Here is a 13257-nt window from a genome sequence, read left to right on the forward strand (position 1 = left end):
CCTCTCTCTCTTAGTGTGGTTGATAAGGACAGAGGGAGATGGAGTGAGAAAATAGCCAGAGAAGGCTCTCACAGAAAACATCACCCGAGGGAGAGGAAATTTATGGAGAAAGAGCAATTAAAAGTTTGCACAAAGACACTAGGGCTGAATTTTCAGAATATTCTATGTGTTTAAAGCTTGTGTGGCACAGGTTAATGGTGCTGGAGGGATTAGATGAAGCAGCAGGATGGTGTGAGGGGGTAGAAATTGGAGTCTCATTACTGGCCTTGGCTACATCTCTAGAGGCTAATAGCAGCTCTGCCATTAGCTAGCAGCACTAGGCAGCCAGTGAGCACAAAGGGTCAGGAAGAAAAAAATGGAGGTGTTAGGCGTGTCTGTGTGTGTTTGTGTGTGCACATGGCTTCATCATTACCTAAGCTCTATACATACATCATTCCTCTCTTCTTGTACCACTGACAAAATGCTACAAATTAGCAGGTCTCATTACGGTGGTACCACTAATGTGAACAATGCACGAGCCAAATAAACTGGAGCAAAGCATTGGCAGTGGAAGGAAAGGCATCGGCTGCCAACAACATTCTGCAGGCAGAGGAGGATGAGATTGAGTCGAGATTATGGAATTTGTGTCATCCTGGGTCATAGAAGCAGAATGAATGCACAGATGACTCATATGCAAGCAAATAGGTCTGGATGTGAAAATGTAAAAATGTATCTGTGTACTTGTTATCTTTGTCCCCCTGAAACCAAACACGCTTACATCCCATAGGCAAAGCTCCTGTTCAAACAGCTGCCAATTATCTGTGCATGTATTATCACAGATCATCGGAAAACCTGCAACAATCTGCTAACTCGTAACTTGGTCACAGTTTGTTTAGGCAATTTGAAGCTAACTCATTTCCTTACATGTGCTGTGATGCATTGGAGAAAGCGGAGCTGTACTGCGGGGCAGAGTCCTCTGGACCATGTGGAGCAACGTGACTCAGAACCATCAACACAGGCCGGTGAGGGTACAGCCTCTTGGACGTACGGAAGTAGTCGATGCTGTTGTTGGTAATGACATCTGTCAGATAGTCCTGTAAAGTACATGAAATATTATTTATCATGTACTCAGTGAGTGACAGAGGGAGTCAAAGAGCAGAGCACCAGCACTGTGCGAGTCAAAACCAGACGTTACTGATACTGAGTCAGTGGAACTGCTCAATGTTTTAACCCTTCATCTTGTTAAGCTACTTTAAAGTGTAATTTTCATGTGTATTATGTTGCTTAAACTTATTGAATTGTTGTTTTCATTTGAACAAAAGCATCACTTTTCACAAATTTCATTAAATGATTTTGTATCAATCTCAGCACATGCAGGGATAATTATTCTGTAAAGATACATGTATTTTCTTTTTGATGTCAGAAGAGTGCAATAATACCTTTGTGTAGTCGCTGCTGTGCTTCTCCCGTACACCGTTTCTGCAGAGGGTGTAGTTGTAGAAACGTGAGTTTTTCACCAATGCTACCCACTCCTTCCAGCCAGGAGGCACGTAGGAGCCGTTGTACTCATTGAGGTATTTTCCAAAAAAGGCTGAGTGAAGAACAGGTGCGCAGCAAGTTAATGATGTACTCTTTTTCAGGTTTATTTGCAAATTTCATAACTCAATGGGTACGACTGAAGCTCGATTTGGACTCTGCAACGCTCACCTGTCCTGTAGCCTGAGTTGTTGAGGTGGACAGCAAAGGTGTGCGGCTCGTGGTGGGCCTGCCACGAGGGTGAGGAGCAGTTCTCGTTGTTGGTATAGGTATGGTGATTATGCACATATTTTCCCGTCAGAATGGAGGAGCGGGATGGGCAGCACATTGGCGTGGTGGAGAAAGCGTTTGAAAAATGTGTGCCGCCCTTTTCCATGATGTGCCGAGTTTTGTTCATGGCCTGCATAGAGCCTGGGAGGCAACAGGGGGAAAGGGAGAGAAGGGGGGGGGGGGGGGAGGGGAGGTTGTACGAGGGGACAGGAGGGTAAGAGCAGATTCAAAAGCCAGCAATTGAAATGAAAGGGACCCAGGGGGATGTAAAGCATTCAAGAGGAATGAGGAGTGAGATGTTGAACATAGAGTAAAGAGTGAAAATATAAATATAACCCATGAGGGGGGAAAAACATTATGGATGTGGGAAGATAAAACGAAAGGGGGGAAATAAGATGAGAGAATAAATCTTTTTTTGTAAAGTAACCCATTTGGTCTACTGTGTACTAAAAGCTTTTCAGGCGGATGGTGATTGTTTGGGGAAACAGATGCTTGACCATAAATTCCTGCTTTTCAATGGGAGTTTTCTCACTGGTGATCACAGGAGGACAAAGGATGTCACTGAGGCCATTATGCAGCCACTCCAGCCCAATACGCTGCTAAAAGACTTAAGCGGGTAGGGAGATGGCCAGGGTTTGGCAACCAGACAATGGAAGCCATAGGCCGCCCTCATTTCATGCCAGCGACAGAGGAGCTGGCAAAGGGAACACATGACTTTGAGTGGGCCAGTTGTTATGGTGCCAAGAGGCAGCATTAGGCTGACTTTCCTTTGCTGATGCTGGTGGATACACATGGACAAAATGTCTGTACCCGACAAAGTGAACAGAGATACAGATGCATAATCACACGGTAAACGCACACCACAGAGGATTAATGGAAACATTTTACCCAGTTCTATGTCTTGATCATCAGTGAGAATGAGAATGACGTTGGGTCGGATGTTGCGGATGTGCCGGTCCCTCTGCAAACGACTCCTCAGGCGATATCCGGAAAGATATCCCGAGCTCTCAATCTCTGGGAGAACTCCCACCAGGACAAGAAAGAGAAGGAGAGGGAGAGGGGCGGAGAGCCTCCGCTCTGCCATCACGCCACCTCCTCAGTCACCTCCTTAGTGTTTCTTTCAACACAGAGGAGTCAGCAACTTCCTTACTCAGCCTGAGGAAGAGGACACAGAGGGAAGCTGATGAGAATAAATCATACAAACACACGCACATACACAAAGCTGCACAAGTTAAAAACAGCAGATGCAAGCCTTGCCTGACCATTATGGGGTGCTCTTCCGTACAAATGCACCCGCTTGGGCTGAGCTCAGCTCGTTAATCAATCATTAATGATGCATTGGAGTGGTGTCATTGGCTGATTGTAATGATCTCTGGTGATGAGCACATGGCTGCGAGGCTGGGGCTAATGGGCCTGGGCTGGAGGCCAGCTCGGGCCTCACCTCATCATAACGGGGTTAGGGTGAATGCGAAGAACAGGGGAAGGAGGAGTTGGGTGAAGGAGTGTGAGGCAGAGGTGAAGGAGAGACCGGATGAGAGGAGGGAAATGAAGACAGGGGTCATTGAGCGCAGTGACAACGTGAGGACAAAATATGACTCTAATGAAAATGTTCACCTTAAATCATAAAGTAGACAAGGCACACTACAACAGAAAATCCCCACAGTGTGAAAATGAAAGTAGAAGAATAAATGTGGATATGACACTAAGGTTAATAAAATAGATAAAAACACAAAAACATTGTCTATTTATTGTCATTGTTGCTCAAAAAAATTGAGCACACATTTAACATAACAATTAGAGCCAAGTATGTGTTAAATAGTCTTTTCTCAATTAATCTCTACATGCAGTTTGCCAAAATTACACTTCAGTCCTATTAGCTTTCTAATAACTCCTCCTCATTAACAATACATCCCATTAGAGTTTACCATGGCAACTGTTGGTTATTGTGCCCATGCAAACCCACAGCAGCGGTAACCTGACTTTCTAGTGTAAAAACTCCAGAAACAATGACTGCAAGAACTCACGAAAAATCAACAGTAGAATTGACAAGCGCTACAAGCACTGTAGCTAATTAAGACACATCAGTAAGTGTTCGAGATTTAAGAGTCGTTTTATTTATCTTCATGCAAAAAAAAAACAAAAAACGCTGTATAACGAGGATCACATTTAGTCTCGAAATGAATAAAAACCTTTTTCTTAGAAATAAAGAAATAAATATTTGTTTGTCGTTTTTCCACCTTTGTTTACATCTGAACCTTTCGGAACAAAAATCTGCCTTATAAAATGTAGCGCATTCTCATTTTGATCAAATCCCCAATAAAGTTTAAATAGCATCTAATTTATGATGACACATCAGCAGCTACACACCCCTGTGACCGTAATTAAAAACCGTTTGTAAGCAACAGCAACCCACTGTGATGTTTCGCTGTCGTGAGAAGGTGGGGGTTAGGTATATGTGCTGGGAAGTCCACAATGAGATTGTGACCAGATCAGTCCTGATTCAAAGACAAATACAAAACCAGCACCTTCGTATGTCCTCTGTCTTCCTCCATCGACACACTCATGCAAGCAAATACACACTATGAGTATATCAATACATGATTAAAATGTAGCAGCAGCTGTTTTTGCTCTGCTCTTCTAACCCAGGGCATGCGGTTCTTCCCAGGAGGAGCACATGAGCTCTAACTTGGGGCTCTGTGCTTTTCTGAATTGTCCCTGCTTCCTTCTCATGTTCCCTCCTTGCCTCCATACCTCTTTCATTTCTGCCAGTGTATGAAAAGAAGGCACCAGCAACGAGGGAAATCATAATAAGGGGGGGGGGGGGGGGGGGGGGAAAGAAACCTGCTGAAAGGACACACATTTAACCAACGCTGTCTGCATTCAGTAGTGCAAACCTCATCACCAAAATCATTTCCAGGACATCTAAAGAGAATAAAGAAGAGATTCAGTATGTTGAAAAATTAAAATCATCCTCTGCCTACTGGCTCCTCTTTCAGGGCGGCTTGTGGTGTAGTAGGTACAATGCTTGCCTTTGATGGTTGTTTATCTGTTTAAAAAGCTGATGTGGGCAAAAGCCATCAGGGAAGGCTACCAAATATAGTCCTGACTTGCAAGAAAACATCCAGTTAGATTTTTCACGCTGCTCTATCAATAGCCAAGTATGTAAATGTTGTGTTATTGTCATGCTATGGTGGTGGATATTTCCTGACATTACTCCCATGAGGCTTCCTCCTTTGCCCCGATACTGAGAACTAATTGGATTTTCAGGCTTTTATCAGCTTTAACCGACACACACGGTTCTTTCTTTCCAGCTTGCTCTCCCTCTGTCTGTCTTTTATCTGCTCGTATTGTTTATCTCTTCGGGTGGTAGATGCTACATGAAACCCAAAGAAAAAGCAGACGCAACCATAACCTCCAAACAGACAGAAGACATTGCACCTTGAAGACGTGTGGAAAAAACAGATGGACGACAGTTAAGGAACAGCAGTTGTCAGCCAAGCTGCTCTCAGTCTCCAACAACATGACCGTGTTGGCTTATACGCATTCATAATGCGAGGCAGGCCATGTTGTGTCTGTAAACTGCAGTGATTTAGAGCTCGTTTTCCTGACAGAGATCTGCCCACATCAGCTCTTTGTACTAAGTGAGCTGCAAAACAACAATGCTGATTCAGCCCGATAAGACAGAATGAAAGAAGAAATTTTGCCATTTAGACAGAAGCACAAGACAACTTGAGTAAATATAACTCTCAGCAAAACTCATTAAAGGCTGGGGGCTTGCAGAGGAAGGCTGTGGGAGTAAGCTAGCAGAATATGAGATCATAGGGAATAAGCTTCTAAAAGCATGTATAAAGAACAAGTATCATCTAAGGTTATACTAATGCCAAGCGATGCCTGAAAGTCAGAGCACAGAGGGAAAGTTTTGCTCTTCAGTCATTCGCTTGTAAAGAGGCTTTAAGAGACAGCAGCACTGCATCACCAGATAAAAACTTAATGCCACGCATCTTTTATTGATAAGACTGAATTATAAATGTAGTGACAACAGAGCCGGCCATGTCATAGCATGGGCATGATGGTAAGACGGTAGCAAGAGTGGAGGGACAAAAACAGAAACCGGATCGGCAGGCAGATATGTTACACTGCCCGGCAACTCACATCTGTACTTTACTAGGTCTGTCACAGTTCAAGTGAGGCAGGGTGGAAGCTGGGAGAGTACTTGATAAATCTTCCAAAGACTTTGCAGAGGCGTTAATGTACTTTTCCCCTATAAATAAAACACCTTGGGCTTTGAAACAGGCACAAAGTATGATTCATCCAATCTGCGATCCCCCGAGAAGGCACAAAACACAGACAGAATATGAGAAAACTGAGAAAAAAAAGACATTTATTACATATTGAAGGAGGACGAGCCATGGCGTACACTTGCAATTTAATCAGCTGTGCTCATAATGCCAATAAAATATGGAGGCGAAAGCCCACAAGCTTAAAGTCAGGCTCCTGGTTTCTTTATCACCAATGTTCTTAGACAGAGAAAGATTGAGGGAAAAAAGACTGTGCGAGGCAGGGGGAAAAAAATTCTAGGCATATAGTCTGGAGAGAACAAAGCACGAGCACTTCCACTGCAGACAGATCTTCACAAAACGCGAAAACTAGATTCATAGGCCAAGGCTGCCATATAAAACAGAGCAGAATAAAACAGGATGTGTCGCAGAGAACCGCCATATTGTCCTCTGCCTCGTTCTTGACAGAGGAATTTGCCATCTACGGTGCTGAAAAACATAAAGGAAGTGGCCAGGAATGTTTAAATAGACACATCCATTGCTGAATGTGGCCCGCTGAAACACTATCAAGCCAATCCCTTTGGTCATAATTGAGCCTGGCAGGGCTTTGCTAATGTGTGACTTTGTTCCCACTGGCCTGCCTAGCTCTGAACAGAATGTGCAAAATCTCCAAGGACCCTTGCATTTACCAACAAAAGTTGGTATTCAGATGCTAATTTTGCAACGGCATGCATCTACGTGAGAGTAACATTCTCTCAGGGAAGTTTGCATTTGTGTGCGTGCGTGCACGAGGGCGTGCGTGCCAGTGGAAGGAGGGGATTGTGATTCTCAATACAGTATGGAATGTTTTTTTCATGATAATAAGAAGCCACGGTCCGTCTCCTTAATCTATTATTCTCTGCAAATCTCTGTTCCACCACCAGATTTGGGAAAATTTTTTATTTTGAGGTATTGGTGGAGCTACAGCAACTGACTTTTGTGGAATTTGATGGCAGCACAATCAATCTGTAAAAGAAGTACTGATATATCACGTCATCTTTCAAGTTGATATGCTGACCTGGGCTTATTTAGAAATCTAGCAGCATTACAATTCTTATGCTTACGATCACTTTATCAGTGTAGGTTCAACACCCACGCCCCTTTCTCTATGCATTCAAATCGGCTGTTTTCACATGCAGTCTTAATATATTATTCTTATTATTACAAAACACTGTAGACACCCAACCGTGCAAATGTAGCTAATAAGGCTAAGGTAAGATTTTGGTCATGAAAATTAAACTTGTACAGTTAAAGGTGTTATTTGGTATATGACTTTCAGAACTACTGGAGACCGAAATAAACAAGTGCGTGAGCCAGTTTAAAGTCCATTGAAATGTCTTAATGAACTGTCATTAACTCCACTGCTCGACTATTTGTAAGTGAAACTTCGTGTGTGTGGCTTCATCCGCATGTTAAAGCGATGCGTTCACGCAATCAGATGGGTCACTTTCACGTTAATGTTCCTTCCTTTATTCAGTGACAGTGATGGAGAGAGCTATTTGCGTCTTTGTCTTGTGCTGTCTTGTGTATATCCATCTATTAATGTGACAGCATGCAGTTCAGACTTGTGCCATTAACAGATAAGTAAATGTTCCTAGTGCTGAACTACTAAAAAGGTCATCGCAACTTTTGCGGAAAAGTGATAGGGTGCTCATTCAGACACGAAGCCAACACTTTGGAACGTGATCGGATTAATGTGAAGGAGTGTTTGCCTTCTCTGCTCCCCTTTATGAAACACATTGAGGGTGACTGAGGGGATATACATGGTGAATCAGAGAGCAAGGGAAATGAGAAGAAAAAACAAAAACAGTGGGTTAGATGAAATTAGGTACATAACAGAATGCTTCAGTTGTTTTCTGCAGCCATTAGCTGAAGGCTCTGGGCTGCACTCGCCTCTTTCTAAATGTAGATACAATGATTTCATAGCGAGAGAACAGCTAAAACCCACAGAACAGCTAAGCAAGCAACGCACAAATGGAGAATGTTGCTCAGCTAAATTGTTCCATATCAAAGTGTTTGCTGCTCATGTTTAAAACCCTGTATATAGATCCTTTGTCAAGCTGAGACTAATCGTGGTATCAGACTCTCATAATTCATTCTATAAGACAGAATGCTGCTTTCCCCTGTCAGCTGTTTTATGTCTCTATGAACTCTGATTTGACAGTAAAAGTAAAAATGTGGATTTTACGCAGTTACAACTTGTTGTCATTTTTTTGGAGCAGAAGGTCTTGACTCTTGATTCCCCCGTAGCACAGCTGTGTGACCCCAGACAATCTTTTTCCAACACTGACCTCCAAACTAACAACTGATACCGATGCAATGACATCCAAAAACAATGCCTCTTTACTATGACAGAATCCATCACTGGTCAAAACTCTCAGTGCTTCGCTAATAACCCTGAAATCATATTCAATAACTCTCCAGCAACTCCTTGGTTTAAAATAGAGCCCACACATTCTTCTGATGAATGTGCCTTTACTTCCTAATAACTAACTTTAACCGTTGAGAATGACAAGAGATAATGCAGAGGCTGATCCTATTCACTGAGAAGATTTAATTTAGATTTCCCTCAGGTTCCGATAAGCTCTGCACACTGCAGACATTTTAAGATGACAGTCAGAACCTGCACAGCAATTTTCTGTTTGAATACGCAGACACAAAAGACCAGTGGTTAGACTTTAAAAGTGAGAAAATTTGATTTCTGCAGCGATGAAGTGACCCAAGTGTGAAATATTTCTTTCTGCACTTAAACTGTTTGTCTTCAGATTTGTGTTTCTTCTCTTGTTAACACATAATATTCTCCCCTCACCTTTAATGCCATGTGGAATGTGCTGCCCAAATGGTGAAATATGAATGTGTGTAAATAAAGTATCCATTATTATTATTTAGCACTTAACACATCATTAATCCTGCAGTGAGTCTGCTGCTCCAGGGGAAGAGGTGAAGTGGTGATGTGCTCTGTCTGGAAATCTCTCTCTCTGCCTCACACTCACTAACAAGCGTTTTCTTTATAGAAAACATATCGAATGCTATACAAGTACAATAACTATATTTGTAGATAAATGTGGATAAATAAACAGTTTTCTTATAGTGTTTTAGGACAACCTCACTGGTTTACACAGACCTCTGATATCAACCCAAATCCAAGGCCTTCAGGAGAACTCGGTACAGGGTTGGGTTGAATATCAGAAGCAACACATTAAGAAAGAGTTCTTGGATTTCCTCCCCAAATTTGGAGCAACATGCACTTCACTTCCTGTATTCTGGTGAATTGCATTTTTTCTACATCTGTTTATGGTGTAAATTAAGAGATGCAGAAAAAACACACATATAAAGCAAAACTGAAAAAAAATCGAAGAGCAGGTGACAGTTCGGCACATACTAAAATATAACACAATGAAACTCTCAGGCATTCTGCATCATTTTCAAATAATTATTCCCCAATTTTCTCACTAATTATCAACAAACTTTTCTCATTAAAAAATTATGGCTGCTGAGTAAACACAGACATGATTCACACCGCTGTCCACTGTTGTCTTCGCCCATTTCCAGTAAGGATGCAACTAATTTAATAGTGTTTAAAACAAACTGACTGTATGACAAAAGCACACAGAAAATATCCAAAATTGGACACAATGGACAAATTAAATATTGGTCATACAAACATTGCATACATATTTAAAAGTCATCTTAAAACCATTAATCACTTCAATAATCGCATTTTTAACTACTGAAATGTGTGCCACCTCCCACTGTGTACAAAATAAAGTCAGATTAGTTTGCCGAGTCAGGCTAATGCTATGAGCCCTGGCAACCTTTCCTGCACACCTTGCACAACCCTGTGCAGAAAGTAGCTACACATCCTGTGTAACACAACATTAGTTGTGCAGTTATATGTAGTTTTATTCTGACACATCTAACAAACAGCTGCTCAATTTCTGCATCCAAGTTTTACAGAACCACGCTGGTTCATGCAGCTTTCACCTGGTTACTTTCCACCTTGCTTTTCACAACTTCCCCTCACACAGAGACAGTGAAGCAGTGCTATAAATGCTACAGCCAAAAGGATACATTTCATTGTACATTAACAAAACAAGAATAAAATACTTTGTAAGAAAATGTTTCTATCACTTACTTTTTCCTTCTTCGTGGTGATCGTCCAGCCTGAGCGTGCACAAAGTGAGACACTGTGTAGCTGCTAACTGAGATAACACCACTGTGAGTGTGTCAGAGATAATTATCTTTACCTCACAACCTTCAGTGGTTGTATAAATGCATAATTCAGATTTGGGGAATTAAAAAAACAAACAAGGAAATAAACTGAACAAAAAAGACCCCAGACCTATTGCTGAGGGAGAAAAGCCCCACCTGTGTCGGAGTCGTTCGTAAATTCTCCTTTTTTTCATGTTTTTACAGCAGTGTTGGGGGTAGTGGAGTAAATATTAGAGTTTTTGGGTCTTTTCAGAAAGCTACATCTATGTAAGTTGCGCTTTATCAGTGACCTCATGCTCATGCCAGGTTATCAAACCTCCTGGAAAGTCTTCACAGAGGGAACGTAGATGCTGGAGGTAGCTAATTACTCCCCATGCTTGCAGAAGGAGACATCGAACAGCTTTATCTGGTTGCCACGCTGTGATGTTTAAATTTTGGCCCTAAGTAAAAGTTACATAAATGTAGGGTAACAAACAAAGATGGCAATAAATTATAAATGCAAAAAAAACTGCCCTCAATAGTCATTTTCTGGTAGTCACGCTATACTCTGACTTCCTCACAAAGCTAAAGCACCCAGACAGACACAAGGAAAAAAAATCATCGCCATACCTCCATAATCCACAGGGCCCATTATCTTTTAAATGGTTTCAATGCGTGAGGGAGAAAGTGATGGGAAGGTGGGTGAATAGTTTGCTGGAAAAAAATAAGAGGGTGGAGGAGAGAGAGAGGAAGACGAAAGAGAGCGAGGTAGAAAAAGAGACTGTATGATGGTGTCAGTTCAGACAAAAGGCCCAGTCATGATGTGTTCTCGCCAGAGAACAAAGAGCTCTGACAGACTCGGCTCTGTTGACTATAAAAGTACACACAACGTCTCACACGCGCACACACATACTGAGCGGTAGACACACAAACACACCCACACTGTGTGTATCAGACTTCAAACTTCTCTTTCCAATGAGGGGACATAAAAGAGGAAAACAACAGTTAGGCTAATTATCTCTGAATCTGGAGGAAATGAACAGAATCATATTGTTGTATTGTTCTCAAAGGCATTACAGGGACATCACAGATCTACCTTTTGGTCTCCTCAGGGTTTATCAAACTAAATCAGTGAAGATCTTCCCCATAATGGACTCAGCCACACCACAAATAAAAACCTACTGCAGTGAGGATTTCTTTATTAACCAGATTCACTCTTGAACTCTTAAGATGCTACTTTTCACTTTGATTCACACATGTCCACTTTGCGCTTTGTTTCCAGCAGCAACCGGGTGGCATGTAAGGCTAGCGTGGTGGTCTGCAGGATTTTTTGAGGGGCTCCAGTCAGGGACCATTTCAGGGTCACGGCACTTACCCCTCCTCTCATGCACCCCTGCGGTACGCTCCATGAGAGCCCAAAGAGAACACGGAGGTGTTAGAGAAAACACAAACAGAGCCACGATTGTCCCTGACTTGAGTTCAACCCCCCACGGCCCCACCTCCAGGGACTTAAGATTGAGAGAATGAGCAACTGTCAATGGTGTTTTGCAAATACGTAGCTTTTTTCACTTCAGATGGGTTTATTCAGATGTCTGAGGGAAAATCGCCCTGCTTTGCAGTCTCTGAGTGTCCTTGCCTTTCCTGTCCTATTCAGGTTTGTATATGAGAAAGCCATGTGTGATGCATCCGAAAGAGCGGCTCAGTTGCTAGCTCCTTTGACATGGGGGTTGACAGCTGAAACAAGTGAGCACGCTGGTGGACAGGGCAGCCCGCTGAGTGATGACTGTTTCTTATTGGCACTTATTGACCAGTGGCAAAGCCCCCCTACAGTGTGTCACATCTCAGCTAAATGGATAACGGACAAATCAGCTGGGGGCCATTGTTCCACCAACCTAAATACCTCACTGAGACTTCAGAGCAGCCAAATGACTTCTGTATGACATTGTGTAACTGCTGCAGCATTGAAAAATCTAACATCAATCCACAACGTGGTCTGCTAAGAATTGCATAATACGAAAAGGCTTGATGAGAACAATATTGAGATTCCCACAGTGATAATTATCTGCTGAAAGTTTGTTGCTGTTATTTTTCTAAATAAGGTTGTGCGCCTTTGGTTTATGAGTTGCACACATCTTGTTCCACTGGACTCACAGGTTTTAAGCTGTCATCTGTTGTCTTTTAATTACATGCCATTCCTCTCCTATTATCAAATTAGCAGCGGCAGTGGGGACTTCTCCCTCTCCTTATGGCCCAGACTTAATGATGATTACGGACAATATCAGTTTCAACTTTCAGTAAACAACTGCCGGCCACCCGCTGAATAAATTAAAGACAGCTCAGATAAATCAATACGCTAGTAGGAAGTTACAGTTGAGCTGCTGCTGAAGTAATCACTTCTGTAGACTTGCCAATCTTTTACTTAACGGATAAACAATGGTTCTTAACTATTCAAAGAGGCCCTACACAGCATGGGGATGGCCAGGACCGGTGAGCATGGTGAGGACCATCTTATCTGGAGTTAAGCACACCCTTGGGACTTTGAGAGGCAACAAATGCTTCTTTACTTCTTCACTCCTCCCATTCTCTGTCCTTACCCCCCCACCTTTGCTAGCTGGCTTTCTCCTGGCCCTTTTGTCAGTGGATTACTGGCTTATCCCTCCCTCTCCTATCGGAACCACACAGGGGGTTAGGACTAGAGCACAGAGGGGAGATTTCCACACAATGATCTGAATTACAGAGGCTTTCTATGTATGGTCACTTATATTCCCCCCATTTGCTCTACTTGGAAATCACCACAGAGTGCCATTCATTGCTTATGGTTTTCCCAGCAGGAATCTTAGGCTACATGCCCAAACCCGGAATGTTTTTCCTCTGTAACAACACAGTTCACAGAGTGTGTCTTTTTAAGCAAACTCTTTGTTTTTGGTTCAGTTTAAATGCAAACATCTGTGTCTGTCTGTGTAAA

General features: G+C 42.5%; 1 protein-coding gene across 11 annotated transcripts in view; it reads right to left on the reverse strand.

The window, feature by feature from the left end:
- Positions 1-13257, reverse strand: part of sulf2a (sulfatase 2a) — a 46991-nt gene that overhangs the window by 7171 nt on the left and 26563 nt on the right. For 9 of the 11 annotated variants that reach the window (XM_080892194.1, XM_080892195.1, XM_080892196.1 and 6 more), the window contains 4 exons: positions 2674-2940; positions 1687-1926; positions 1419-1570; positions 904-1073 (listed from right to left, as the gene is read on the reverse strand). In XM_080892194.1, the coding sequence (XP_080748320.1) occupies positions 904-1073; positions 1419-1570; positions 1687-1926; positions 2674-2869 (758 nt within the window). In that variant the 5' untranslated portion in view covers positions 2870-2940. Of the gene's footprint in view, positions 1-903; positions 1074-1418; positions 1571-1686; positions 1927-2673; positions 2941-10236; positions 10260-10922; positions 11082-13257 lie in introns of those variants that run through there. The other 2 variants (XM_080892197.1, XM_080892190.1) reach the window with 2 other exon arrangements.

Source organism: Rhamphochromis sp. 'chilingali' (assembly GCF_963969265.1).
Source record: "Rhamphochromis sp. 'chilingali' genome assembly, chromosome: 9".
NCBI lineage: Eukaryota > Metazoa > Chordata > Actinopteri > Cichliformes > Cichlidae > Rhamphochromis > Rhamphochromis sp. 'chilingali'.